At 36.1% G+C, this 27,638-nt stretch overlaps 1 protein-coding gene across 2 annotated transcripts in view; it reads left to right on the top strand.

Annotated features, from left to right (window-relative positions):
- Positions 1 to 15,822: 15,822 nt before the first annotated feature.
- HCRTR2 (hypocretin receptor 2) overlaps positions 15,823 to 27,638 on the top strand; it is a 129,476-nt gene continuing 117,660 nt past the window's right edge. The window contains exon 1 of one of the 2 annotated variants that reach the window (XM_065885114.1): positions 15,823 to 16,052. In XM_065885114.1, the coding sequence (XP_065741186.1) occupies positions 15,830 to 16,052 (223 nt within the window). In that variant the 5' untranslated portion in view covers positions 15,823 to 15,829. The remainder of the gene's footprint in view (positions 16,053 to 27,638) is intronic. The other variant, XM_065885113.1, reaches the window with a different exon arrangement.

Below are 27,638 nucleotides of genomic sequence, written 5' to 3'. Positions count from 1 at the left end.
TTGAGCTTAGTTTGTTGTTCTTTTTTTAGTTCTTTGAGGTTTAAAGTTAGGTTGTTTATTTGAGATCTTTCTTGTTTCTTAATGTAGACATTTATTGCTATGCTATTAACTCCCTTTTAGAACTGATTTTGCTGCATCTCATAAGTTTTGGTCTGCTGCATTTCCATTTTCATTTCTCTCCAGATATTTTTTAAATTTCTCTTTCTTCTTTGACTTCTTAGTTGTTTAGTAGCATGCAGTTTAATCTTCACATTTTTGTGAATTTTCCAATTTTTTTGTAATTGATTTGTAGTTTCATACCATTGTGGTTAGAAAAGATGCTTGGTATAATTTCAATCTTCTTAAATTTATTGACTTGTTTTGTGACCTAATATATGGTCTATCCTGAACAACTTTCCATGTGTGCTTGAGAAGAATGTGTATTCTGCTGCTTTTGGATGGAAGGCCTGTAAGTGCCTGTTAAGTACACCAGGTCTAATGTGCTGTTCAAGTCAAATGTTTCCTTATTGATTTTCTGTCTGGATGATCTATTCATTGATGAAAGTATTGATGTCTCTTACTATTATTGTATTGCTTTCTATTTCTCCCTTTAGATCTGTTAATATGTACTTTATATAAACCTAAGTTTCAAAATGAATAGTATATGTTATTAGTTGTATATACTCTGTAAAAACTTCCCCTTTAAAATTTTTTGGTACATAGTAGACTAGCAGCAAATATCACCAAGCTAATAAATGATTTTATAGTAGAGAATAATAATAAGATTTGCATGGAATTGGCATACATTCAAAATTTATCTCAGAAAGCAACAATATACAGTATAAGTTACCTAGTTTGGAGGCCATAAAATCTGAAAAAAGACACTTGCTTTCATGTAAAAGCAATCATTTACTCACATAATAGCAAGGAAAAGTTACATTGTTATAAAATTCTTATTACCATACTGAAAAAGACTTGTAGAAATTAATTTTCACAGTATGGATTTATAACAAAACTGACATTTAGAGGTCAAAAATCCTAACTGAGTCTTGGGTAAATGCAAGATGCCTTGTTGGAATAATTAATCCTGCAGATAAAGTATCTGATGTTTGATTAATAAAATCAGAATATCAGGTTAGGGTAAAGGTTAGTGGAAAAAAGAATTTTCTCCTTAACATTACTGTCACACACTCTTCTGATACAAGTATTTTTTTTCCCAGACTATTTTCTATACATATTATTCTGATTAGGAATTTTGTTTAATTTATCTTTTAAATTTTAATCAGTGTTTTTCAAACTTCAGAATACATATGAGTCACCTGGGGATATTGCTAGCAAATATAGAGTCTGATTTAGTAGGTATGAGGTAGAGCCCAATTTCTGCATTTCTAGTAGTCTCTTAGGTGATTCCAATGCTGGTGGTTGGAGGACCACACTTTGAATAGAGAGGATTTAGGACAGTGGTTCCAAATGTTGTTGCACATTAGTATAACCAGTTTTAAACAAGTTTTAAAAACTACTGGTGCCTGAACAACAAAAGCAAAAATCAACAAATGAGACTACATCAAAGTCAAAAGCTTTTGCATAGCAAAAGAAACAATTAACAAAATGAAAAGACAACATACAGAATGGGAGAAAAAATTTGCAAACCATGTATCAGGTAAAGGGTTATATCTAAGATATATAAAGAACTCATACAAATTAAATAATAGCAACAGAAAAACAATCTGATTAAAAAAATGCGCAGAAGAACTAAATAGACATTTTTCCAAAGAGGACATCAAAATGACCAGCAGGCACATGAAAAGATGCTCAACATCACAAATCATCAGGGAACTGCAAATAAAAACCACAATGAGACATCACTTCACACCTGTTAGAATGGCTATTGTCAAGAAGACAAGAGACAACAGGGGCTGGTGAGGATGTGGAGAAAATGGAAGCCTTATACACTTTTCATGGGAATGCAAATTGGTCCAACCACTATGGAAAACAATATGGAGGTTACTCAAGAAAATAAAAGTAGGTCTACCATATGATCCAAGAATTACACTTTTGAGTATATACCCAAAGGAAATGAAAATCAGATTTTGAAGAGATATATACACATTCATGTTTATTGCAACATTATTCACAGTAGGCAAGATAAGGAAACAACCTAAATGCTCATCAACAGAAAAATGGATAAAAAAGATGTGGCATATATATATATACAATGGAATATTATTCAGTCATAAGAAAGAAGGATATCCTGCCATTTGTGACAACATGGATGAACCTTGAGCACATTATGCTAAATGAGATAAGTCAGACTGAGAAAGACAGATACCATATATCACTTATCTGTGGAATCTAAAAGTATCAAACTCATAAAAAACAGAGAGCAAAATGGTGGTTACCAGGGGATGGAGGATGGAGGGATTGATTAATGTGTTTAAAGGTACAAATTTTCAATAAGTAGTAAATAAGCCATAGAGATCTAATGCACAGTATAATGAATATAGACAACAGTGTTGTACTATAATACTCAAACTTGCTAAGAGACTGAAACTTAATTATCCCAACTGCTAACAAGAAAGGATACTTATGTAATGTGATAGAGGTGTTAAATATTGCTACAACAGCAATCATATTGTAACATATAACTGTATCAAATTAACACTTCATACACCTTAAATTTACACGATGCTATATGTCAAATATATTAAATTAAGAAAGGGTCCATTTCAATTGTAAATGTAGATATAGAAACCCTAAATAAAATATTTACTTATTAAATTTTTGAAAATACCTACTGGTGCCTGGCTCTCATTGCAAGACACTTTGATTTAATCAGTATGAGATGTTACCTGGACATTGTGATTTTTAAAAACTCCCAGATGTTTCCAATAGAGAGCAAATTGGGGAAAGCACCAGTTTAGGAGATGTTTAAAACCACTGCATACTTATTTTCTCACAGAATGTAAGTTAATTCTTTACTGTGGTTATTTTCATATATTTGTAGTATGTATATGAAACAATATTTGGATAAAACTATAAGATATCAATTAATCCATGATATTTCACCAAAAATGTACATAAGTGATGAAAATACACATTATATGGTGGCTCTCTTGTAGTGAATGTATAGGGAAATACACGTCAATTTGACTAATAAATAAAGTTGTGGCTCACTAAAAATATTATGTCAGCACATACACATGTACTCACAAATAATTATTAACCAGAATAATGGTTGTTGACTGGAAATTATAGGGAAAGACATTCCTTTTATATCAAGTGACTCTCAGGCATTGACACCCTCACCTTTTCCCCACCTACACCATCTTCTTCAGGTGTTTACATCAAACTTGAGTGAAACAATTGTTCCAGATGCAGATGGCTAGAGTGGCTTGCAGGATGGTTGCTAGGGAAACCTAATACTGGATTGTGACAGAAAGCTAATCCTCTCCTCCTATGCAGTTTTAGTTTATGGGTGCTCCTTAATTTATGGCAGAAAAATGACGTATCTCTGAGATGCTTCCAATTGCTAAGACTCTACAGGGCTGGGGTTCTGAACTTGGAAATCCATGGATGAGTTCCAGGTAGTAGTATTATGTTTATACAAACAATTTAAAGGGAATAGAAGACATCACAACTCATTACATACTTAAATGTGTATGGGAATCACTGAATTTTAAGAACCACCCCTTTAGAGGGATAACTGCATTCAAGTGCCATTTTACAGAGAGAGACCCTGAAGCATAAGAAAACCAAATGGTCATTTCTGGTAGAAACATTTTTTTTTCCTACTTTATCCTTGAGTGGTAAACTTAGCTCTTGTCAGGAGTGAGGAAAGTTAATGTCTTTTATTCAAAACTATTTGCATGAATACTTATAGCCTAAGGACAATTATCTAGTTCATTACTCTAGTGTGAACATAGACAGAGGACCTCATAAAAAAACGAACTTCCCTCTACCTAGACCTTCAAATCTTTTTTATCCCCCTGTCATTTCCTATCTTTGTAATTCTTCCAAAGTTCTGCTTTGTTTTCTTTCAACCATATACAGAATTTATTTTGTAGGAAAAAAAAAAAAACCATTAATGCTAAGAGTCCAAAATCTGCTTGCTCATAATTGTTATTCTATTTCAAAAGAGGTCATCGATGCATTTAGACTAGTGAGGACACCCAACAGGCTTTACTGCCACACAACAGGGCTTTCCTCTGGAATAGGACATATGAGGCTACTCTTTTTCAGGATCTTACCAATAAATGCAAGTGCACCCAACTGAGGGTAGAAAGTGAGGTGGGGAAATTGCTATTATTATTAATTTTAGCTGTGCTTTCTGTTCTCCACTTTTTATCAAGCATGAATACAAGAAAGATCAAATGAGGACATATCAAAACATCTTGACAAAGCCAATGAACAATAAATGAGAAATTAAATATAAACCATTTAAACACATTTCAGATAAAGTGTAACAGCCATCATTCATACTTTACATTATGATATCAACGTCACAAACACATAAATAATTTTTAAAAATTGTAATGATACAAATAAATGTATTAAAACACTTTATTATTTATTTATTTATTTATGTGTCCTTTATAAGGTTAACGAAGGTCCTTTCTATATTTAAGTTGCTGAGATTTTTTACCATAAATGGAGGTTTGGCTTTTTATTTATTCATGTATTTATGTTTATTGAAATATAGTTGACATACAGTATTATGTTAGTTTCAGGTTTATTACAATGATATGACGTTTGACATACATTACAAAATTATCACCATGATAAGTCTAGTAACCCTTTGTCCTGATACAAATTATTACAATATTATTAATATATGTTGTATATTACACACCTGTGGCTTATTTATTCTATAACTGGAAGTTGAAAATGAATTGAAATGATTTAAGGTATATTCTTTCTTTCATTATTTTTAAAAAATTTTATTGGAATCTAAAATATGATATGAATCAACATATCTACAAAACAAAAACAAACTCACAGATAAAAAGAACAAACTTGTAGTTGCCAAGGAGAAAGGGGGTGTGGGGGAGGGAAGGACTGGTAGTTTGGGATTAGCAGAGGCCAACTAGTATATACAGAATGGATAAGAAAGATCCTGCTGTATAACACAGGGAACTATATTCAATATCCTGTGATAAACCATAATGGAAAAGAATATGAAAAAGAATATATATATATATATGTATAACTCAGTCACTTTGCTGTACAGAAGAAACACAACATTGTAAATCAACTATACTTCAGTAAGATTTAAGGTATATTCTAAGAGAGGAGGGAATTTACCTGCCCTGAATCTCTATCTATATTTAATTATATTTACATAAAGTTTGGATACTTATTTTCAAAAATTGGTTGGAATACAGTATTTAAACAAGACAAATGCACTTGGTTCTTAGAACTTCTAATTGAAAGTTATTTAGAAAGTTTGATACAGTTAAAACACTTCAACATGGCACTTCACTAAACTTTATATTTCTTAATTTTGAGCAATGACCTTCATAAAAACTACAAAAGAGTAATTGTAACCTAATAAGGACCCTGTCTTTGATAGATGCACCAAGGTCATGACCTGCCATGATGCCCACTCAGGTCAACCTCAGTGTTCAAGATGCAATCCCAAAACATATTTATCAACTCACTCATATTCTATTGGCAATACATTACATTATTGATTTAATGCTATATGTTTAAACCTATTAAATCAAACCATGCCAGGTTATAATGGTTTTGTTTGTTTCTGATTTGCCTCTACTAAATTTCAAAACCTTGTCCCTACTTTTTATGTGAAATACCAAATAACAAACCCAGTTAAAGGACAGAAATATTTTAGAACTCTGAACCTCTTTGCAATTGCTAAAATTTTATTTAAATACTGTTTTATGTTAGGACAAAAACCAGTCAAGGATCTTTAAATCAACCCCAATTCACATCTTTACTAGAGATCTAAAAAAATAAGATGATAGCTTTCTTGTTGTCTTTAGAGGAAGATATTCAGCCATGGTATTAAATGTTTTCTATAAATGTATAGTCCTTTATTTCAGAAAAACTTGTCTGAATTGCCAAGGCCTCAGAGCTATTCACTGCAGAGATGTGCGAGGGTTGTTGTTAGATGTTCTCAATGTGCATAATGTTAATTTATTCCAGCATTATAGAAAAAAGTTTGTAAAGAAGTTAGCTTTCAAGGTGATAGAAAAAAATAGATTGAGTCATTCTTATTTTATTTTCATTTAAATCCATTGGCTATTTCAGAAAACGTATATAGTTCTGAAAAAATATTTGAGTAAAAATTGATTCATTTTATTTACATAAACATGAGAGCAACTCTTGAACAAGAGTGAAAAATGACTAATTTTATGAGTATAACTATGTCACAGATTTTATTGATTATCTGCAACTTCTGAGCTGTGTGACCTTGAACAAGTTATCCAAACTTCAGGTACAATTTTCACTTAGAATATAAAGAAAGGTAACAGCACCTTCATCATGGCATTGTGAGGGTGAAATAAGTTAATATATGTCAGGTGTTTGGGGCAATATGCACTCAATGTATATATAGTAGTGCTAATATATTTTATTGTTATATTATTATAGTTATATTATTACTATTATTAATGTGGGTATTTCAATACAGCTAGGATGATTGTGACTCATCTTATACAAGCCATAGTAAAGATCAAGAGAGATAAAGTATAATAATCTTAGTGAAGGTACGTATGTTTCTAATTCAATCCCAACCCGGATTGCTGCTATTATTCTTAACACCCACCCACATCAACACTTGTAATATGACATAAATACTGTGATTGACAGTTTACAAAGCATACATAATAATCTCATTTAGCCCTCACAACAATTTGTGTGCATAAAGTTATTATTAATCTAGAGCTGAGGAATCCAAAGCTTTAAGTTATTGAGTAATTACCTCAACTTGAATCATAGTGAATAGTAAAACTAAAATCAAAACCAGAGTCCCTCTATGAGGCTGGTAGTATTCTCATTTCAAAGCCAGACAAAGATATCACAAGAAAGAAAACTACAAGTCAGTATTTCTCATGAAGGCAGATGCAAAAATCCTCAACAAAATATTAGCAAACTGAATCCAGCAATATATTAAAAGGATTATATACCATGGACAAGTGGGATTAGCCCCAGGAATATAAGGTTGGTTAATCAACCATTGTAATACACCATAGTAATAGCATAAAGGGGAAAACATTCCACACATGGTCATCTCAATAGATATAGAAAAAGTTGACCAAATCCAACATATTTTCATGATAAAAATACTCAACAAGGTAGGAATAAAAGGGAAATTCCTCAGTTTCACAAACAGCATCTATGGAAACCCATGGGTAGCATTGTACATAATGCTGAAAGACTGAAATCTTTCCCCTTAAAATTAGGAAAAAGACAAGGAGGTCTACTTTCACATATTCTAGTCAACACTATACAGCAAGTTCTAGCTAATTAGACAAGAAAAGGATGTAAAAGACATTCAGATTGGAAAGGAAGAAGTAAAACTATCTATGGCAAATGACATCATCTTATATATAGAAAACTCCAAAGATTTTACACACACAAAACTACAGAGTTAATGAGGAGTTCTGCAAAGTTGCAGGATACAAAATCAATATGCAAAAATCTGTTGTATTTCTATACACTATCAGAGAAAATCTGGAAATGGAATTAACAAAACAATTCCATTTACAATAGCATTAGTAGGAATAAAATGCTTAGGAGTAAATTTTACCAAGGACTTGCAAGTTGTATTGACTGAAAAATATAAAATATTGTTAAAAATAATTAAAGAAGACCTAAATAAGTTAAAAGATAACCCATGTTTATAAATTGGAAAACTTAATACTGTTAAGATGACAATATTCCACAAATTGACCTACAAATTCAAATCCAACACAATCTCTATAAAAATTTCAACTGCCTTTTTTTCAGACATAGAGAAGTTGATCTTAAAATTCATATGGAATTGCAAGGGATACTCAATAGCCAAAACAATCTTGAAAAAGAACAAAATTTTCAGACTCACACTTCTCAAATTTGAAACACACTATGAAGCTACAGGAATCAAAACATTGTTATATTGGTATAAGAATAGACGTACAATGGAATATAATTGAAAGGCCAAAAATGAACCCACACATCTATGGCTAATTGATTTTCAACAAGGGTGCCAAAATCATTTAATGGGTAAAGAAGAGTTTTTTCAACAAATGGTTCTGGGACAACTGGATATCCACATGCAGAAAAAAAAAAAGAAAAAGAAAAGAATTTGGACCCCTTTCTTATACCATATATGAAAATTAACTCAAAATAGATCAAAGACCTAAATGTAAAGACTAAAATAATAAAAATCTCAAAAGGAAACGTAGGTGTAAATCTTTAGGGCCTTGGATTAGTCTGCAGTTTCTTAAATATTATACCAAAAGCAAAATAACAAAAGAAAACATAGATAAATTGGACTTCATCAAAATTAAAAACTTTTTCCATCAAAGGACACTACCAAGAGTGTGAAAATACGACCCACAGGATGGGAAACTAATATTTGCAAATCAAGCTTCTGATAAGTGTCTAGTAACCAGAATATATATTTAAAAACTTACAAGTCAATAATAAAAATACAAAATTTCAAATAGGCAAATAATTCAAATAGATATTTCACCAAAGAAGATACACAAATGGTCAATAAGAACATGAAAGGATGCTCAACATCATTAATCATTAGGGGAATAGAAATCTGACCCACAATGAGTTACCACTTAATACCCACTAGGACAGATATATATATTTTTTTCCTAAAGTGTGGAAAAAAGCAATTATTGGTAAGGATGTGAAATAATTAGTAAACTTACACATTGCTAGCGGTAATGTAGAAGAGCATAATCACTTTGGAAAACAATCTGGCAATTCCTCAAAAAGTTAAATATACAATTACTATGTGAAACAGTAATTCCACTGCTAGGTATATACCTAAGAGAACTGAAAACATAAGTTCACACAAAAACTTGTACATGGATGTTCATAACAGCATTACACATAACAGCCAAAAAGAGGAAACAATCAACTGCTGAATAAATAAAATGTGATCTATCCATACAATGGAATATTATTCAGCCATTAAAAAATACTGATATATGCTACCATATGGATAAACCTTGAAAATATTATGCTAAGTGAAACAAGGCAGAAACAAAAGCCCACATATTTTATGACTCCATTTATAGGAAATTTCCAGGATAGTTAAATCCAGTTGCCAGCATCTGGGAAGATACGTAAATGGGAAGTCATAGGGTTTCTCTTTGGGGTGAGGGAAACATTCTGAAATTAGGTAATGGTGATGGTTGCGCAAGATGAGAAATATATTAAAAACCACTGAGTTGTACACTTCAGAAAGGCAGGTATTGCACAGGCAGTCTCCTTCTTGGGAGGCCAATCTCCAGAGTGGCTGCAGACAATGGACTGTTCTCAGAGAAGGGTACTGCCTAGAGTGGGGAAACACCCCAAAAGTTACAGTCTGCACTTTACTGTAGGATTTCATTGAAACTCGTGATCTTTTTCTACTCTTTGTCATTATTTTTTTCCATTTTAATGATTTACCACAGTAAAAAGAAGAAAAAGGAAAGTGAAGAAAGAGGAAGTGAATTAATCGAGTAACATATTAGACAAAATGATTAAGTCCTTTCCAGACTAATGATTTAGTAATAGGCAATGGTATACTTACATATTCATGGTTTTACATCAACCAAGGTGACACATATGTACAATTTTTCACAAAATATATGCTTTTGAAAAGGAATTCCTCCCTTCAGTTCAACCCTGATCATCAGGTAGTGATTGCCAGTAGCTGCATACAACCTACTGCTGTTGTCTGGGGTGACAACAAAAAGTTAAACAATATTTATGCCCTTATGTGCATAGTATAGACAAAAACGTTTATACCTGGGAGAACATAGAAGGAGATTGAGTTACTTTGGGGGAAACATCACCCTGAGGAGTATAATTGCAAGAGTTTCCCCTGCAATTCTGCTCTTCAACACTATCCTTAAAAATATTGTGTTGGCCAAAAAGTTCCTTTGGGCTTTTCCCATCTTACAGAATGGGAACATTTAAAATATATGAAATTTATATAATTTTATAAATATGTTTTTTAAGAATCAAAACTTTCCATATTACGAATACTAATAAAGGAAACAGCTGATCATACTGAAAAGTTCTTGATTCTTTACTGTGGAAACAGAATAGAGTAACGGGAAAATCATGTTTCCGGAATTGGATCATGACAACTGTGCTGTAGGACTCTGCCACTTTCTAGCTGTGTGACCTTCGGCAAGTTACTTAACCTCTCTGTGTCTCACTTTATTCATCTGTAAATTTAGTATAATAGCTCCTAAGACCTACCTCCTAGAGTTCTGAGGATAAATTGAGCTGGTGCACGTAATGCGCTTGGCAGAGCGCTTGGTAGAGAGCTTGGCCGATGTAAACACGGATGAGAACATGCAGTTCACGTGGTCTCACAGACAAGTCACTTGCTTCCATCTAGTCCCAACTGTGTCTCTCAAATCTCCCCTCATCTGGTTATCACTCTTCATCCTTCAGTTCTGAGTGCAGGTAATATCTCCTTCGGATAGCCTTGACCCTACTTTGAGAGAGTACATGTTTCTTCTTGCCCTTTCAGACTTTTGTGGGTGTACTCCTAAGGACATTTGCTTTACTAAATTAAATTACTTGTTTACTCATCTATGCTTTTAAGGAGACAAAAACTTAATAAGAGAGGAACAGTGCCTATTCACGCTTGACGTGGGATAGGAATAGAGCAGGAATTTCAGATATTGTTGAACAAAAACACATGAGCATAAAAATGTCAGACCTGATAACTCAGGATAGGAGTGATGAAGGAACACAGAGAGACTTGTCTGAAATAAAACTTAATTAAAATAGGGCAAGGGGTAAAAGAAGGATGGGAAGAAAAAGAAGCAGATGAGACAGAAATGTTTTGTAATAATTGGTGACAAAGGATTTTGTTAATGTCAGAGTCTTTTAGGGCAAGAGGTGATTTCATTCTCAAGAACCCACTCCAGAGTTACTCCTAGTAGTAACAAGTCATCAGAAGACTCTTTCCTCCTTTTTATATGAAAAATATATTTCTAGGCCCCTTGTGATGCAGGGACTTTTCCAGAAATATCTAGCTCAAGACCATATTGTAAGAAAATGTGGTGTTTGAAGCCTACAGACGTCAGATAACATCCTGCAAAACTAATGCATTTATTCTGCGAATCCGTCACATCGGTACAGTCATTACTGAGAGTGCTCCAACTTGAAATAATGCATTTTCATTTCTTGAGGTAAAATAAAAATTTTCATTCTAACAGAAAAGATGGAAGGAAAACAACTTCTTTTCAAATACTGGAAATTTGACAGTGGAACAACTCTGTTATTTTCTTTAGTTTAATCTTCAAATTTTACAGAGAAACAGAGACGTAAACTCCAAATGTACTATGATTGTGTAGTCAGCCTTCCTCAAAGCAGTATTAAAGCAAGATGCTTGCATCCTGGATGATGTCTATTCAGAAAATTGAATTTTTAAATAATACCCAGCTCCCTTCAATCCCCAAAGCTACCACCTTCCTTTGGACAGCAGGATTACCCTACTAGCCTCGTACCAGCCCTTACCTTCAGACTCACCCTTCTCCAACTCATTCTCCACATCACTGCCAGGGATAGTTACACAAACTTGTCTTTTCACCTGGTTTTGCCCACATACTCCATGTTTTCTCCTGCTTCCAAGTCTTCACTCAGTGCTGTTCCCTCTGCCTGGACACCTCCTATCCTTAACCACTTAGACATCGCATCCTTCTCTCCAAGGGGTCAGCTCAAGAGTGACTTTCCCTGTGGGGGATCCATCCATTCAGTTCTCTCCAGGCTAAATTAGGTGTTCTTTCATGTACTCATGACACTCTGTGCATCCCTCTACCCTAGAAACTCACAGAGTGATTCTGTAATGATAACACTTCTAATTCACCATTGGACTGTGAGAGGCTGACTATCATTGAGGCTGGACTATGTCTTGTTGATCATTATGTCCCCAGCTCTTAGTTATGTGCTCCTGGGGACAAAGGAGATACTCAGAAACATTTTTGAAATGAGCCCATAGCGTTATTATAAAGCTGCAAAAAGTATAGAAAATCTGGGACAACCCATACAATCTGAGGTCTCTGAGCAACCTAACTACAACCACTGAGAGAACCAAAAAATCTGATTTAGAGATTTATTTTCCTTTTCTTTCTCAGTTTTAATATTCAGGCTAGTGGGGGAGCTAAAATAAAAGTGACAAAAAAATTCAGCTGGGTAGTTAAACAGAATTACTCAGACTATTGTGAGCTACATTTCTTTTTTTAAGGAAATATATTAACACTTAGAGTAATTAGTATGTAAAGCAAATATTATTCATATCACGAGATCATATAGCTTAAAATTTTATTCAACAAACATTTTCAGATCATTTTCTATTTAGCAGACACTTCTAAAAATATCAATTCATTTAATTCTTATAACATCCTTAAGAGGTCATCACGACAAATTTGGAACTTTCTTTACTGTCTCATGATATTGGGCTGTCTCTTTCTCCCTACACCCAGCAGAAAGATTTGGAATTGAAGAGAATAATATCTACAGAACAAAAAATTCTTTTCAAATGACCTAAAAGGTATAAAAGATCTAATGAAGGAGATTATATCAAAATGAGTCCTGCAATATTTATCATCTCTCTCTAATGTGCTTATAAAATATAAAACAAATGATAATTTGAATATTTGAGTGAATTTTTGTATGGCATTGGAGTAGCATATTTAAAATAAATCACTGGTAAATCCTAGACAGCGGGATTCCAGAAATGGAATCTTTTCAGGATCAAGACAAATCTAGGCTTATCACAGCATAAAGCAGATATCAGAACAATATCTTGAAAATATTCTCATTTCTCCCCATTGACACTTTTAGGAAAGAGTGATGATTAATTGCAGGTAGAAAGCTTAAAAAGATGGAAGTATTGACAAGTTGAAGTGCCACCAAATGAAAAGTAATGGCACTGAGTACATAGGAATAGCACATGGGGTCCATATTTATGGATTGTCAACAGCAAGGAATTTGCAGAGGTTAATGAATGCAGGTTGGAACTAAAGTTGCAACAACTTTCCCCATTTTGAAAAGAATAGTACAGGGAAGCGGAAAATACAAATATTAATAAATCAGAGGAACATATTATACCACAGGATAACATTAGCAGATTTGTATCAATGACCATGAATGAAGACACAGAAGGCCTACTTGCCAAATTTACTGATGATAGGATGTCTAGAGAAATGGCTAATGCTTTGGAAAGAGCATCAGCATTTAAGATGATTTGGTTAAGCCTCAAATTAACAAAATGAAATTAATATGTACATTTACCATTTGGGTATCTCTACGTACAGGCCACCTCTTCACCCAGGTCTTTTCGACCATCTATTTCTAATAAGGCCTTTGGAATTCTCCACTCACTTCACCTGTTTGACTTTCATCATAGCACTTGTCCCTTCTTCATATTCTTCTTAAGTAGTTATTAGTTGACTTGTTTCTAACTTCAGTAGAAAGTAAAATGCATGAAAGCAGTAACCTTGTTTAACTTGTATCTCTGAGTGAAATAAGAGCACTAAGTAAATATTTGTCTAAAAATAAAATGCCTATTTATTCCCTTCTCTTAAAAAGAAATTTGACTAGTGTGGATTGGGAAAATACCACAATAGTGTTTCTTGTGAAACATGACACTGTCGAATGATGGAAGCATCAGGCTGGGGTCAGAAGAACTGAAGATTTTGCCACTGATTCCTCACTTGACCTTTGGTAAACACTTAATTTCTCCAGGAACAGTTTCCTCATCTGCAAAACTGGGCCAGCCTCTCAGGGGGTTTTAAATTAAGGAGCATGAAAGAATTTTGTAAACTGTAAAGAACAAAACAAATGTGAAGAATTATGATTGGGGGTGGGGGAGGGATCTTAAATAAAGACTCAGTATGAATAAACAGCATCTTGTGACTTTTGAAAAAATAATTAGATACAAACATTGGCTGCATCCAAAGAGTAGTTTACATTTGTAGTGGCAAAACATATTACTGTATTTCCTCCTAGCTGTATACCCTGCAGGATATTGGCAACTGTCCAGCAGAGGTGGCACTGACATAAAAGGAAGACCAAGTGAAGGTAAGTTGTGAAGATAGTGTCATTTGAAAAGCAATGGAAATAATTGGGGAACAGTGAACATAGGAAGCATGGAAGTGGGTGGGGGGAATTGTGATGCTTATGTGAAAGATTGTCACGTGGAGGATTTATTGCATGTAGCACCAAGATGCAAACTAGGAACTGGGACTAAAAGACTGAGAAAGACAGATGTCAGTTTAAGACCTTATTTTAATGTAAAGAAGAGTTTTCTAACTTCTAGAGAAGTCCCATGATGGTGGAGGGAGTGAATTGTGGTCACATCCAAACTAGGCGCAAACACATTAACAATATTATCAGAAGGCTTCTAATATTAAGCTGAAGTTTAGGCTAGATGATTCCAAGGCCCTTCCCACGTCCAGGATTGTAATCAATCAAATACAATGCTCCTATCATGGTTATTGAAAGTGAAAGGATCATGAACTCACACTCTAACAAATCCCAAAATGCTATCCTTAGAGACAAAATCAAGCCATGAGAGAACAGCAGGTGACATCAGTCCTGAGTCAATGAGAAGAAAGACCAGCGTGGTGTGGGCTTCCCCAGAGAGAGCCCCTCTTCTTGTGTACATCCTACTGAGAATCTGTTTAACGCTGTGGGGTATGTCAGTGCCACCTCTGCTGGACAACATTAACTATGATCACATTTTTTACCCTTAGTGTCCTTCAAGGATTTGCTGCTGTATTTCACATGACACTTGCTGTTGCAAATACAAATTCCAGCTATATATACATACATATATATATATATATATATATATATATATATATATATATATATATATATATATATATATATATATAAAATCTCTTTCTCCAGTTTGGGAAGAGGGGAGGAGGAGAGGAGGAGATGCCTTAGATTCATCAAGTACTAGCTGAGTTAAGCTGGCAAAGCCAAGCAAATGTTAAATGACTTGCCTGAAATGACTTTTACATCGTCCTGCTTGAGGAACACAGTGGCTGCCCCTCATTACTTTGTATTTACCTGTCCCAGACAAAAGCATCTGCAAATCCTATATTAAGCCTATGTTGCCAGGCTTGCCATGTGCACAGACCTACACAAGTCTGTGTTTACAGAAACTGCACTTGAGAAATGCAGGAACAAAAAAGAAGTAGAAAAGAGGGAGATGGAACCCACGGAGAAACAGGTTAATACCATTTTCACGACTTTTTTTTTTTTTTTCCTTCTTCAGCCCCAGCCCTCCCGGGCGCGGGAGGAGGCTGTGGGCTGCGAACTCCGCGCTGGAATGAGGAGTCATTGAGCCCTAGCCGAGGTAGCAGCTTCCCCTCCCGGTGTCCCTGCTGCAGCCTCTGGTGCCCGGTCCCTGGATGCTCAGCCTACTCCTCACCTCCCGGTGCAACATCGCCTGCAGACACAGCCCCGCCGGCGGACTAGTTGCCCGGCGGGCGGGAGACTCGGAGGCATTGGCTCCGTAACTTTTCACGTCATTTTCTGCTACTGAGCCCCTGGTCGCCTGTCCGCGCCTCCTCACGCCGCAGACCGCGGCGCCCATGGGGCAGGGGCCGAGCCGCTTGCAGCACTGAGCCGACCCGGACTGGAGCCCGTGATGTCCGGCACCAAACTGGAGGACTCCCCCCCTTGTCGCAACTGGTCATCTGCTCCGGAGCTGAATGCAACTCAAGAGCCTTTTTTAAACCCCACCGACTATGACGACGAGGAATTCCTGCGGTACCTGTGGAGGGAATACCTCCACCCCAAAGAATACGAGTGGGTCCTGATCGCCGGCTACATCATCGTGTTCGTGGTGGCTCTCATTGGGAACGTCCTGGGTGAGTGTCCGCCGGGCAGCCCCAGGTAGGGGCTGCCAAGTCCTCGCGCCCCCGACTGCCAAGACCCCTCCTCCCCCCCAGGGATGCACACAAAGAGGTGGCTGCTCTCGGGGTGGGGTTATATTTTTTTAAAAAAGTTTTCTGATTTTACGAGACAGGACCGAGCCCTGGAATGGTGATCCCTTTTTCTGCAGGGAGCCGCATTGCCTTTGGGAGCACCAAGGTTCCAGGCGCGGGGAAAGGGACAGAGGCAGGGCTCTCCAGGTGGATTTGATGGAGTGTGGGGGAATTAGTCATCCTTTTGTGTAACGTGGACGAGTGTTTCGGGGGTGGGGAGAGGTCAGGCTGGCAGGATGAGAAGCTGTGCCCCTTCGGAGCAAGCTCTCCTGGGTTGTGGAAATCACAAAGGATTTGTGAGCCCGGTACAAGTGCCCTTTGGCGAGGGGTTGAGGCTGAGTCCACAGGCGGTAATGAAAGGGCAGGAAGTGGGAGCAGAGGCAAAGCAGGGAGGTGCACTCATGCAAGGAAGCTGAATTAAACAGGAGCCAAGCCGGGAGCGAGCAAGGAGGAGGGGCCTCTGAGAAAAGTACCAAGGAGATCACAATCATTCATCCCTCCATCCATTCATTCATTTATCCACTGTACCCATGTATTTTCCAGAGCATGCTTGTTTCCAGGCTCGGGAAACATTTGCAGCTGATTTCTTTTTTTCCAAAGACTAGACCAAGCTTTGTGCTAGGTTCTCACTATTTGTCGCTGTCTAGGTTGGTATTCAAGCATAAATTTCCTCTCCCACTCCCCACCTCTGCACAATTTCTGAGGGTTGAATAAGCGGTGCCGTGGCTAGATGGTGGCTGTGGTGATGGAGTTTATTAGGGCAGCTGGGAAATCGACTTAAAAAACAAAAAACAGGGGCTTTAGAAGGGAGGGACGATTGAACATAAATTGTGAATGGAAGGAGTGTGCACCTAGATGAATGGAGAGTAGGAGGCGTTTAAATGCAGAGGGCAGTGTGGAGGGAATCTCTGTGGAAAATGACAGGAGATAGGGGGAGGCTAGGAGAAGATGCTCTAGATTTTCAGTTACAAAAAGGGGTAGAAGATGAGCGAGGTGGAATAGGCTGGGAGGTGTTGAAGTCCAAAGTAGAGGCTTTGTAGCTGCAGTGGAGGATAATAAGAGAATTATCAGGCTCTCGGCGCTAGCCTGATTTTTACCTTCTCTCCCCATATGTGTCAGTCTGGGTAAGAAGCAGTCACAGTAGTCCCTCGCCAATTCAGGAGGCAGAATAGTTGGTCGTATGTGACTGAAAGGCATTCCTGAGAGAGCTGGTAGAATATTATTTGACAAGAAAGATAAGAATCCTCTGAGAACTTTAGTTGGCTCTGTCTGTATATTTTTTCAGGCTATTTTAACTTTGTTGCAGTTTTTTAAAGGCAAACATAAAGGAAATGTTTTGATGAGGCAGACAAGGTGAAAGGTGGAAATACACATGGTTAGGACCAGTTGTAAGGTTAAGTCTGTTAATCATAATGCTTTTCTTGTTTCCCTTCTCCTTGTCATCCATGCTTAGAGTTACAATAATTAAGATACATGGCTACTAGCATAGCAACATTTCACTGCATTATGCTAATACTTAATGATAAGTGAATAATCAAAATTGAACATCTATGAATACCTACTCTGTGCCAGACTCCTTCCCATACACTCTCTCACTTAACCTCAGAGTAACCCACATTTGACAGAAGAAACAAGACTTAGAGAAATAAAATGACTTATTAAGGAACATCATTAAGATTCAGTTCCATTTCTTCTGACCTCAGGTCCAGAATTCTTCACTGATATTCCACTCTAGATTTAGAAAGCATACAGAGAATTAATTCTTTTCTCCCACTGTCTGCAAGCCTATTAAATGTATTTCCTTTTCTCCTTTCCATCTATGCCCACTATTAATAAATTACCATGAGGGGTTAATGGTTCTGTGATTCTCTCCAACAAAAACCCACTGAGGGAGGAATGTTATTGCATTGCAGTAAAATTTTGACGTGTTTTTCAGGAATAGCTACAAATCATAATTATTTTCCTTCCCTAATTTTATTTTAGGCTTAACCTCTGTGATAAAATTTGCTCCTTTTTGCTGTTATTTTATTCTGGCTTGCACAGACCTGTGATGCATGGTTTTCATATCCTAATTGCATAGTTTAGGGGTGCATGTTTGCTAGCCTGAGGAGTGCTTTAGTCTCAGGAAAGAAACATCTCTGGAGTAGATGTTTCATAATGTCAAGTGAGAGAGCACTGTCCACAGCCCCAAGTGCTGAAATGTCTAATTTTATTCAACTTAAAAAAAAAAAAAAAAGGTATACTCAAAGCTCTTTGTTTTCATGAAACTGACAGCTGTTTTCCTCAGAAATGAATGACACTGAAATCCTCTCTGGCTGAACTGAAACCCATATTCTTTATGGACATATTCCCTGAAAGCAGATGAGGTTCAAGTTTGACATTTAAACAAATAAGCAGTGTCATTACTCACAGACAACTTCCTGCTCTTTTAAGTCATTGTCAAATTTGCAAAACAGATTAGATTGAGAATCGCTTTTTTGCCCCCCTGGTATGTCATTTTATGCAGAGAATGGCAGGACAAGAAATCACATTGTTCATGCAAGATAAAAGAGTCAACATTGGGTATGAAGGTGAAATACCACCGTGTAAGCAGCAGATGTAATCACTGACCCTTCTGGTCCGCTTATCACTTGTACTTTCATGTAACTAACTACTTGGAAAATCTCAACCTTCTTGAACTTACAAATATAGTGTAATCAGTTAGCAGTCATTACTCCCACAATGTCCTTTTGTGAGCAGAATGACAAGGTCTTGATCATACTTACCTATTTTTCTGCTCTCCATGGTGCCTTTCTCATTATATACCCTCCCCATTATCAGATGCTTCTTTCCCAAGCTAGAAAGCAGTTTATTGGGAAAAATGTTGACAAAAGTCATTCAAAATAAGGCAAAAAATTACTCTACATGCAATTTCATGATTATATGCATCCTAATAAAAACATATACACATCTAATTATAGAATTTTAAATCCTAGGAAGAAAGATGAGACAGGTTCTTTCTGGAAGCAGTGTTTTTCCAGCATCTTCAAAATTATATCACATATAACCTATTCCTAAGGATGTCTTGTACTTTAGACAAGTAGATGCATTCAGTTATTTGACCAGTACATTTTGAGCAATGTTATGTTTTTAAAATTAATTTGTATGGGGGAAAGTGTTCTTGGGGACACTCAAGGGAATATGTTTGATGTCATTCCTACTATTCCTTGAGTAGAAACTGGATGGAGAGATGGGTTCTAGTCAGTTCAAGTGTTAAACATCTGGAGGAAATGAGCAATTCCCTGCTTCTCTTACTTCCACTTTCAAATATATGATTTTTCACCTGGAATGCTTCTATCTTCCCTGTTGTCATCTTCATATGAAAAAATGAGGAGAACAGTCAACAAATGACATCAGTCCAACTGTGCTTCTCACCTCTTATGTGACATTAGCAAGTTAACAAACTCTCTGAGGCTGTTTTTTCCAACTGAAAGTTATGGTTAATAATGCCTGCCTTGACTCACAGACACAGAGAATAGACTTGTGGTTGCCAAGGGGGAGAGGTGGTGGGGGAGGGATGGATTATTGAGAGTTTGGGGTTAGCAGATGCAAACTATTATATAGAGAATGGATAGACAACAAGGTCCTACTGTACAGCACACGGAACTATATTCAATATCTTGTGATAAACCATAGTGGAAAAGAATATGAAAAGAACATCTATATGTCTATAACTGAATCACTTTGCTGTACAGCAGAAATAAATACAACATTGTAAATCAACTATACTTGAATCAAATAAATTGAAAAATAAAAAATAAATCCTGCCTTATAGAAATCCTATGAGGATATATATATGAGCATCCTCTACAGAGATATTTAGAGGAGTGTACACAAATATATATATTTTTTCTTTTCTTGACACAGTAGACACTAAATGCCAATTTCTATCCCTTCATTCTCACTATTGAAATCTCTCCTTGGTGAGATTGGTAGCCATCCTGTTCCTCCGTGGCCAATCTGTAGCTCTGTAGCTCTTTATGGCCTCTACTCTGGCATTTTTCTCAATTGAGTGTTTTCATAAAAGCTGTTAGTGACATGGTGTTGGCACCTGTTACTCTTCTTTTCCATACCAGCTCCACCCTCCCACCCCAATTAGATGTTTAGTGCATCATGTTGACTACTTAACATTGCCTTCCCACCTCTATGTGAAAGTCATTCCTAACCATCATGATGATTTTCTTTCTCTCAGTTTACATTTCCCTGCTCTAGGTTCCATTAACTCAAGAGTTTCTGAAATGTTAGCTGGCCAGTCTATCACTATTGATGTTTTAAACAGCATGCCCGTACACACACACAAAGATAATATGTTGATTTAACTCAGTTAAAGCACACTGCCCATTAATAAATGTATCTAATAAGAGTTAAACTAAACTGGGTATGTGGGATGGGGGGAATACCTGTAATAGGGTTGCTTCTTACAGAGCTAATCATATGCCCCAGACATGGCAATGGCAGAGTCGCAAGTTCCCGCTGCTCCTAAGTCTGAGACCTTTCTTCTCTACTTGTCCCAAAGCCCATCTCAGCCCTGTGGGTCTTTAAAACCCACTCTTTCACACACAGGAAGCAGAAAGAGGTTAGAGATAATACATTACTGATCTCTGCCAAGACCCGATAGAAGTCATGATCAGTAACCGTAAAAGGTAAGGTTAGCCACTAAGCTTTAAACTTGTATGATTTTAGTTACAGAATGCAAAGCATGCTTACCTGAATAAGAGTTAAACTGACACCTCCACCTTTTTAGCAAATCATAGCCACTTAGTTTTACCGGGTAAAATAAATCATGTTTTTGACTTGAACAGAATCTCAGTGATAACTTTTTAAATGTCTCTCTCATAGATAACAGCAACATTTACCATGGGAAGACAATAATGAAATAACATGTGCTACTGATAATTTAAATGGAATAGGTTTTTTCTATATTTGAAAAAAAATGAGGAAAGTGAAATAAATGAAAATGTTACCAATGTATAAGACAGGCTAAATCTAACATACAAATACCTGAAGTTTTATAAAATTTTTCTTGATTTTATTAGGGCATACATATGTGTTTTATAGGTTTACATGAATTTTTATTAATTCATATTTCAGAACGTATTTGCAAATCATCACGTACTACAGTTACATTAGCATTACAAAGTCCCTGAATTCTTACTCAGCTCCTCAGATTTCAGGAGTATCCACCACTGGTGTTATTTCACTGATGAGAGATGACCTTTCCATCCTTCTTGTAGAATTCTGACATACCCCTCAACCTTAGGGATGCTGGCTCTGTTGAATAACGTCTCACTGGTGAGGTCCAGTTAATGACATGTGATGGGTGAAACAAAGGGTAGTTATTCGTCTCCAACTCCTCTTCTTGCTGCACAGGAAAATGAAGAATATTTATGGAGTACTATATGCCAGGTCTTGGAAGCTACGTTCCACGTTGAATATATATATTTCCTTGATGCCTCATGACAAACTTATAGCAAGGAGATTAATAGCTTTGATTGACAAATGAGAAACATGAAATTCAAAAAGCTATTTTAACTAGTTCCAAAGTTTACTCAGACTGTAAGTATCAGCACTGGGTTTCTAATACAGATTTATCTGGTTCCATGGTCCACCTGTGTCATCCTGACTCTGTCTCAGGCTTCTAATCCTGACCAAGAAAAAGGAAAGAAAAGAGAGAATGGGAGTGTTACCGAGGTGTGCCCTCCAGACGATCTATGGAGCTGTGCTGGCCAGTTGCCATGCTATTCCTCTGATAGACTATAGTCCTTCAGCTTGGAGGATGAGCTCATTTGATAAGTTAATCAAGGTCAGGCTAGGGTTACTTTACAAGAGAAAATTTCAAGGTAAAAATAGGTGTTGTCAAAAAGGTTTTTGCCTGTTCAGGGGGGTGACTCTCTGGATAAATGTTAGATAATTGTGGCCAAGGATTATTTTGTTACCGAAGGTGCTGTCTTTAGAGACCATTAAAGACTGAGGACCTAAACATTTACTATCTCAGATAATCTAAAGATTGTTTTGTTCCTCCTTTGGCTTTCAAACCTACTCACACATTTCTTTTTTTTTCTTTCTCTGATGGAATTAATGTTAACTTTTAAAAAAAATCATAAGTTTCTATTGATTTGACTGCATACGTCAATCTTTATATCACATAATAGTGCTCCTGGAGCACAATGGTATTTTATATGTCCAAAGAGGCATTACCCATAACACTATAAATGAAATGAACTTTAGACACTGACAGTGGAACAGTTTGAGAGGCTATCAGGTGAAATACATGACGTATATGACCAGTCTTTTGGATAGCTGACTCTTAGGACTGGATTTATTGATTTCATCTTTATTCCCAATGAGAGATCATCTCTTGACCAAGTAAATGGGTTGAATATATATTTAAATACCATTAAATGTTTTTCCATTTGAACTGTTTCCCCATAAACAAAAAATCAAGACTATTCAGAATAAATATGTACTCTATTCTTGAAAATATTTTTGGATTACTATCATTGAGTCTTTTCCAGTAATTTGCTTTGGATATCACATACATATGAAAAATGTTTAATGTTTACATATCATTTTACTCTTCAGAAGACATTGTTACATACATTGCCTCATTTATTCTTCAGAACAATCTAATGAGGTAGGTTGTATTTAGTGTAAAAATTTATGTGCCTGAAAAGATTTGAAATCAATTTAAAAGAAAAGTTTGACTGCATAGAAATATCCAGGGATTGTGTGTCTGCTTTGGAAAACCTTACGAGTGTCCTGTATTCCAAGAAGTCAGGATAAGAATATTAACTCCCTTTGTCTGACCTTCGGCTACAATGTCTTTGGTACCTGATTTTGTCAACATTCTGAGTACAGATGCACATTAACCAGATTTACAAAATTGGCACATAAGAAAATAAATAAATAAATAAATCCAATATTTTAATTTAAAATAAGAAGTTAATTCTTTTTTTTTCTTTTTTTCTTCATCTTTAATGGAGTATAATTGCTTTACAATGTTGTGTTAGTTTCTGCTGTACAACAAAGTGAATCAGCTATATGTATACATATACACCCATATCCCCTCCCTCTTAAGCCTCCCTCCCACCCTCCCCATCCCACCCTCTAGGTCATCACAAAGCATCAAGCTGGTTTCCCTGTGCTATGCAGGAGCTTCCCATTAGCTATCTATTTTACATTTGGTAGTGTATATATGTCAGTGCTACTCTCTTACTTTGTCCCAGCTTCCCTTTCCCTGCCCCGTATCCTCAAGTCCGTTCTCTATGTCTGTTTCTTTATTCCTGCCCTGCCACTAGGTTCATCAGTATTGTTTTTTTTAGACTCCATATACATGCATTAGCATACAGTATTTTTTTTTCTCTTTCTGACTTACTTCACTCTGTATGACAGACTCTAGGTCCATCCACCTCATTACAAAGAACTCAATTTCTTTCCGCTTTATGGCTGAGTAATATTCCATTGTATATATGTGCCATATCTTCTTTATCCATTCATCTGTCGATGGACACTTAGGTTGCTTCCATGTCCTGGCTATTGTAAATAGTCCTGCAATGAACAGTGTGGTACATTACTCTTTTCGAATTATGGTTTTCTTGGGGTATATATCCAGTAGTGGGATTGCTGGGTTGTTTCGTAGTTCTATTTGTAGTTTTTTTAGGAGCCTCCATACTGTTCTCCATAGTGGTTGTATCAATTTAAATTCCGACCAAAAGTACAAGAGGGTTCCCTTTTCTACACACCCTCTCCAGCATTTATTGTTCTAGATTTTTTAATGATGGCCATTCTGACTGGTGTGAGGTGATATCTCATTGTGGTTTTGATTTGCATTTCTCTAATGATTAGTGATGTTGAGCATCTTTTCATGTGTTTGTTGGCCATCTGTATGTCTTCTTTGGAAAAAATGCCTATTTAGGTCTCCCACCCATTTTTGGATCTGGCTGGGTTCTTTTGACCTTGAGCTGCATGAGGTGCTTCTATATTTTGGAGATTAATCCTTTGTTACTTTCTTCATTTGCAAATATTTTCTCCCATTCTCAGGGTTATCTTTTTGTCTGGTTTATGGTTTGCTTTACTGTGCAAGAGCTTTTAAGTTTCATTAGGTCCCATTAGTTTATTGTTGTTTTTATTTTCATTTCTCTAGGAGGTGAGCCAAAAAGGATCTCGCTGTGATTTATGTCAAGGAGTGTTCTTCCTATGTTTTCCTCTAAGAGTTTTATAGTGTGTGGCCTTACATTTAGGTCTTTAAACCATTCTGAGTTTATTTTTGTGTATGGTGTTAGGGTGTGTTCTAATTTCATTCTTTTACATGTATCTATCCATGTTTCCCAGCACCACTTATTGAAGAGGCTGTTTTTTCTCCATTGTATATTCTTGCTTCCTCTGTCAAAGATAAGATGACCATATGTGTATGGGTTTATCCCTGGCCTTTCTATCCTGTTCCATTTGTCTATATTTCTATTTTTGTGCCAGTAACATACTGTCTTGGTTACTGTAGCTTTGTAGTGTAGTCTGAAGTCCAGGAGCCTGATTCCTCCAGCTTCATTTTTCTTTCTCAAGATTTCTTTGACTATTTGGGATCCTTTGTGTTTCCATGCAAATTGTGAAATTTTTTGTTCTAGTTCTGTGAAAAATGTCATTAGTAATTTGATAGGGATTGCATTGAATTGGTAGATTGCTTTGGGTAGTGTAGTCATTTTCACAATGTTGATTCTTCCAATCCAAGAACATGGTATGTCTCTCCATCTGTTTGTATTGCCTTTACTTCTCTCATCACTGTCTTATAGTTTTCTGCATACAGGTCTTTCACCACCTTAGGTAGGTTTATTCCTAAGTATTTTATTCTTTTTGTTGCAATGTTAAATGGGAGTGTTTCCTTAATTTCACTTTCAGATTTTTTGTTGTTAGAGTATAAGAATGCCAGAGATTTTGTATCCTGCTACTCTACCAAATTCACTGATTAGCTCTAGTAGTTTTCTGTTGGCATCTTTAGGATTTTCTCTGTATAGTATCATGTCATCTGCAAACAGTGACAGTATTATTTCTTCTTTTCCAATTTCAATTCCTTTTATTTCTTTTTCTTCTTTGACTGCTGTGGCTAAAACTTCCAAAACTATGTTGAATAACAGTGGTGAGTGTGGGCAACCTTGTCTTGTTCCTGATCTTAGAGGAAATGGTTTCAGTTTTTAACCATTGAGAATGATGTTGGCTCTGGGTTTGTCATATATGACCTTTATTACGTTGATATAGGTTCCCTGTATGTGCACTTTCTGGAGAGTTTTTATCATAAATCGGTGTTCAATTTTGTCAAAAGCTTTTCCTGCATCTGTTGAGCTGATCGTATGCTTTTTATTCTTCAACTTGTCAATGTGGTGTATCACATTGATTGATATGTTTATATTGAAGAAACCTTGCATTCCTGGGATAAACCACACTTGATCGTGGGGTATGATCCTTTTAATGTGCTGTTGGATTCTGTTTGCTAATATTTTGTTGAGGATTTTTGCATCTATGTTCATCAGTGACACTGGCCTGTAATTTTCTTTTTCTGTGATACCTTTTTTCTGGTTTAGATATCAGGGTGATAGTGGTCTTGTAGAATGAGTTTCGGTGTGTTCCTCCCTCTGATACACTTTGGGAGAGTTTGAGAAGAATGGGTGCTAACTCTTCTCTAAATGTTTGATAGAATTTTCCTGTGAAGCCATATGATCCTGGGCTTTTGTTTGTTGGAAGATTTTTAATCACAGTTTCAATTTCAGTGCTTGTGATTGGTCTGTTTATATTTTCTATTTCTTCATGGTTCAGTCTTGGAAGGTTGTGCATTTCTAAGAATTTGTCCATTTCTTCCAGGTTGCCCATTTATTGTCATATAGTTGTTTGTAGTAGTCTCTCATGATCCTTTGAATTTCTGCAGTGTCAGTTATTACTTCTCCTTTTTCCTTTCTAATTCTCTTGAGTTGAGTCTTCTCCCTTTTTTTCCTGTTGAGTCTGGGTAATGGTTTATCATTTTTGTTTATCTCCTTAAAGAACCAGCTTTTAGTTTTATTGATCTTTGCTATTGTTTCATTCATTTGTTTTTCATTTATTTCTTATCCAATCTTTATAATTTTCTTCCTTCTGTTAACTTTGGGCTTTTTTTGTTCTTCTTTCTCTAATTGCTTTAGGTGTAAATTTAGGTTGTTTATTTGAGATTTTTATTGTTTCTTGAGGTAGGATTGTATTGCTCTAAACTTCCTTCTTAGAACTGCTTTTGCTGCATCCCATATGTTTTGGGCTGTCGTGTTTTCATTGTCATTTGTTTCTAGGTATTTTTTGATTTCCTCTTTGATTCCTTCAGTGACCTCTTGGTTGTTTAGTAGCATATTGTTTAGCCTCCATGTGTTTGTATTTTTTACAGATTTTTTCCTGTATTTGATATCTAGTCTCACAGCATTGTGGTCAGAAAAGATGGTTGATATGATTTCAATTTTCTTAAATTTACTGAGGCTTGATTTGTGACCCAAGACGTGATCTATCCTGGAGAATGTTTTGTGTGCACTTGAGAAGATAGTGTATTCTGTTGTTTTTGGATGGAATGTCCTATAAATATCAATTAAGTCCATTTGGTGTAATGTGTCATTTAAAGCTTGTGTTTCCTTATTTATTTTCATTTTGGTTGATCTTTCCACTAGTGAAATTGGGGAGTTAAAGTCCCTTACTATTATTGTGTTACTGTTGATTTCCCATTTTATGGCTGCTAGCATTTGCCTTATGTATTGAGGTGCTCCTTTGTTGGGTGCATAAATATTTAAAATTGTTATATCTTCTTCTTGGATTGATCCCTTGATCATTATGTAGTGTACTTCCTTGTCTTTTATAATAGTCTTTATCTTAAGGTCATTTTTGTCTGATATGAGAATTGCTACTCCAGCTTTCTTCTGGTTTCCACTTTCATGGAATATCTTTTTCCATCCCCTCACTTTCAGTCTGTATGTGTCCCTAGGTCTGAAGTGGGTCTTTTGTAGATAGCATATAAACAGGTCTTGTTTTTGTATCCATTTAGCCAGTCTGTGTCCTTTGGTTGGGACATTTAATCCATTTATATTTAAGGAAATTATTGATATGTATGTTCCTGTTACCATTTTCTTAATTGTTTTGAGTTTGTTTTTGTAGGTCTTTTCCTTGTCTTGTGTTTCTGCCTAGAGAAGTTCCTTTAGCATTTGTTATAAAGCTGGTTTGGTGGTGCTGAATCATTTTTACTTTTGCTTGTCTGTAAAGCTTTTGATTTCTCCATCGAATCTGAATGCAATCCTTGTTGGTAGAGTAAACTTGGTTGTAGGTTTTTCCCTTTCATCACTTTAAATATATCTTGCCACTCTCTTCTGGCCTGTAGAGCTTCTGCTGAAAGATCAGCTCTTAACATTATGGGGATTCCCTTGTATGTTATTTGTT

Source organism: Phocoena phocoena, chromosome 10, assembly GCF_963924675.1.
Source record: "Phocoena phocoena chromosome 10, mPhoPho1.1, whole genome shotgun sequence".
In the NCBI taxonomy this organism is placed as follows: domain Eukaryota; kingdom Metazoa; phylum Chordata; class Mammalia; order Artiodactyla; family Phocoenidae; genus Phocoena; species Phocoena phocoena.
This window is presented reverse-complemented; position numbering and strand designations above follow the sequence as displayed.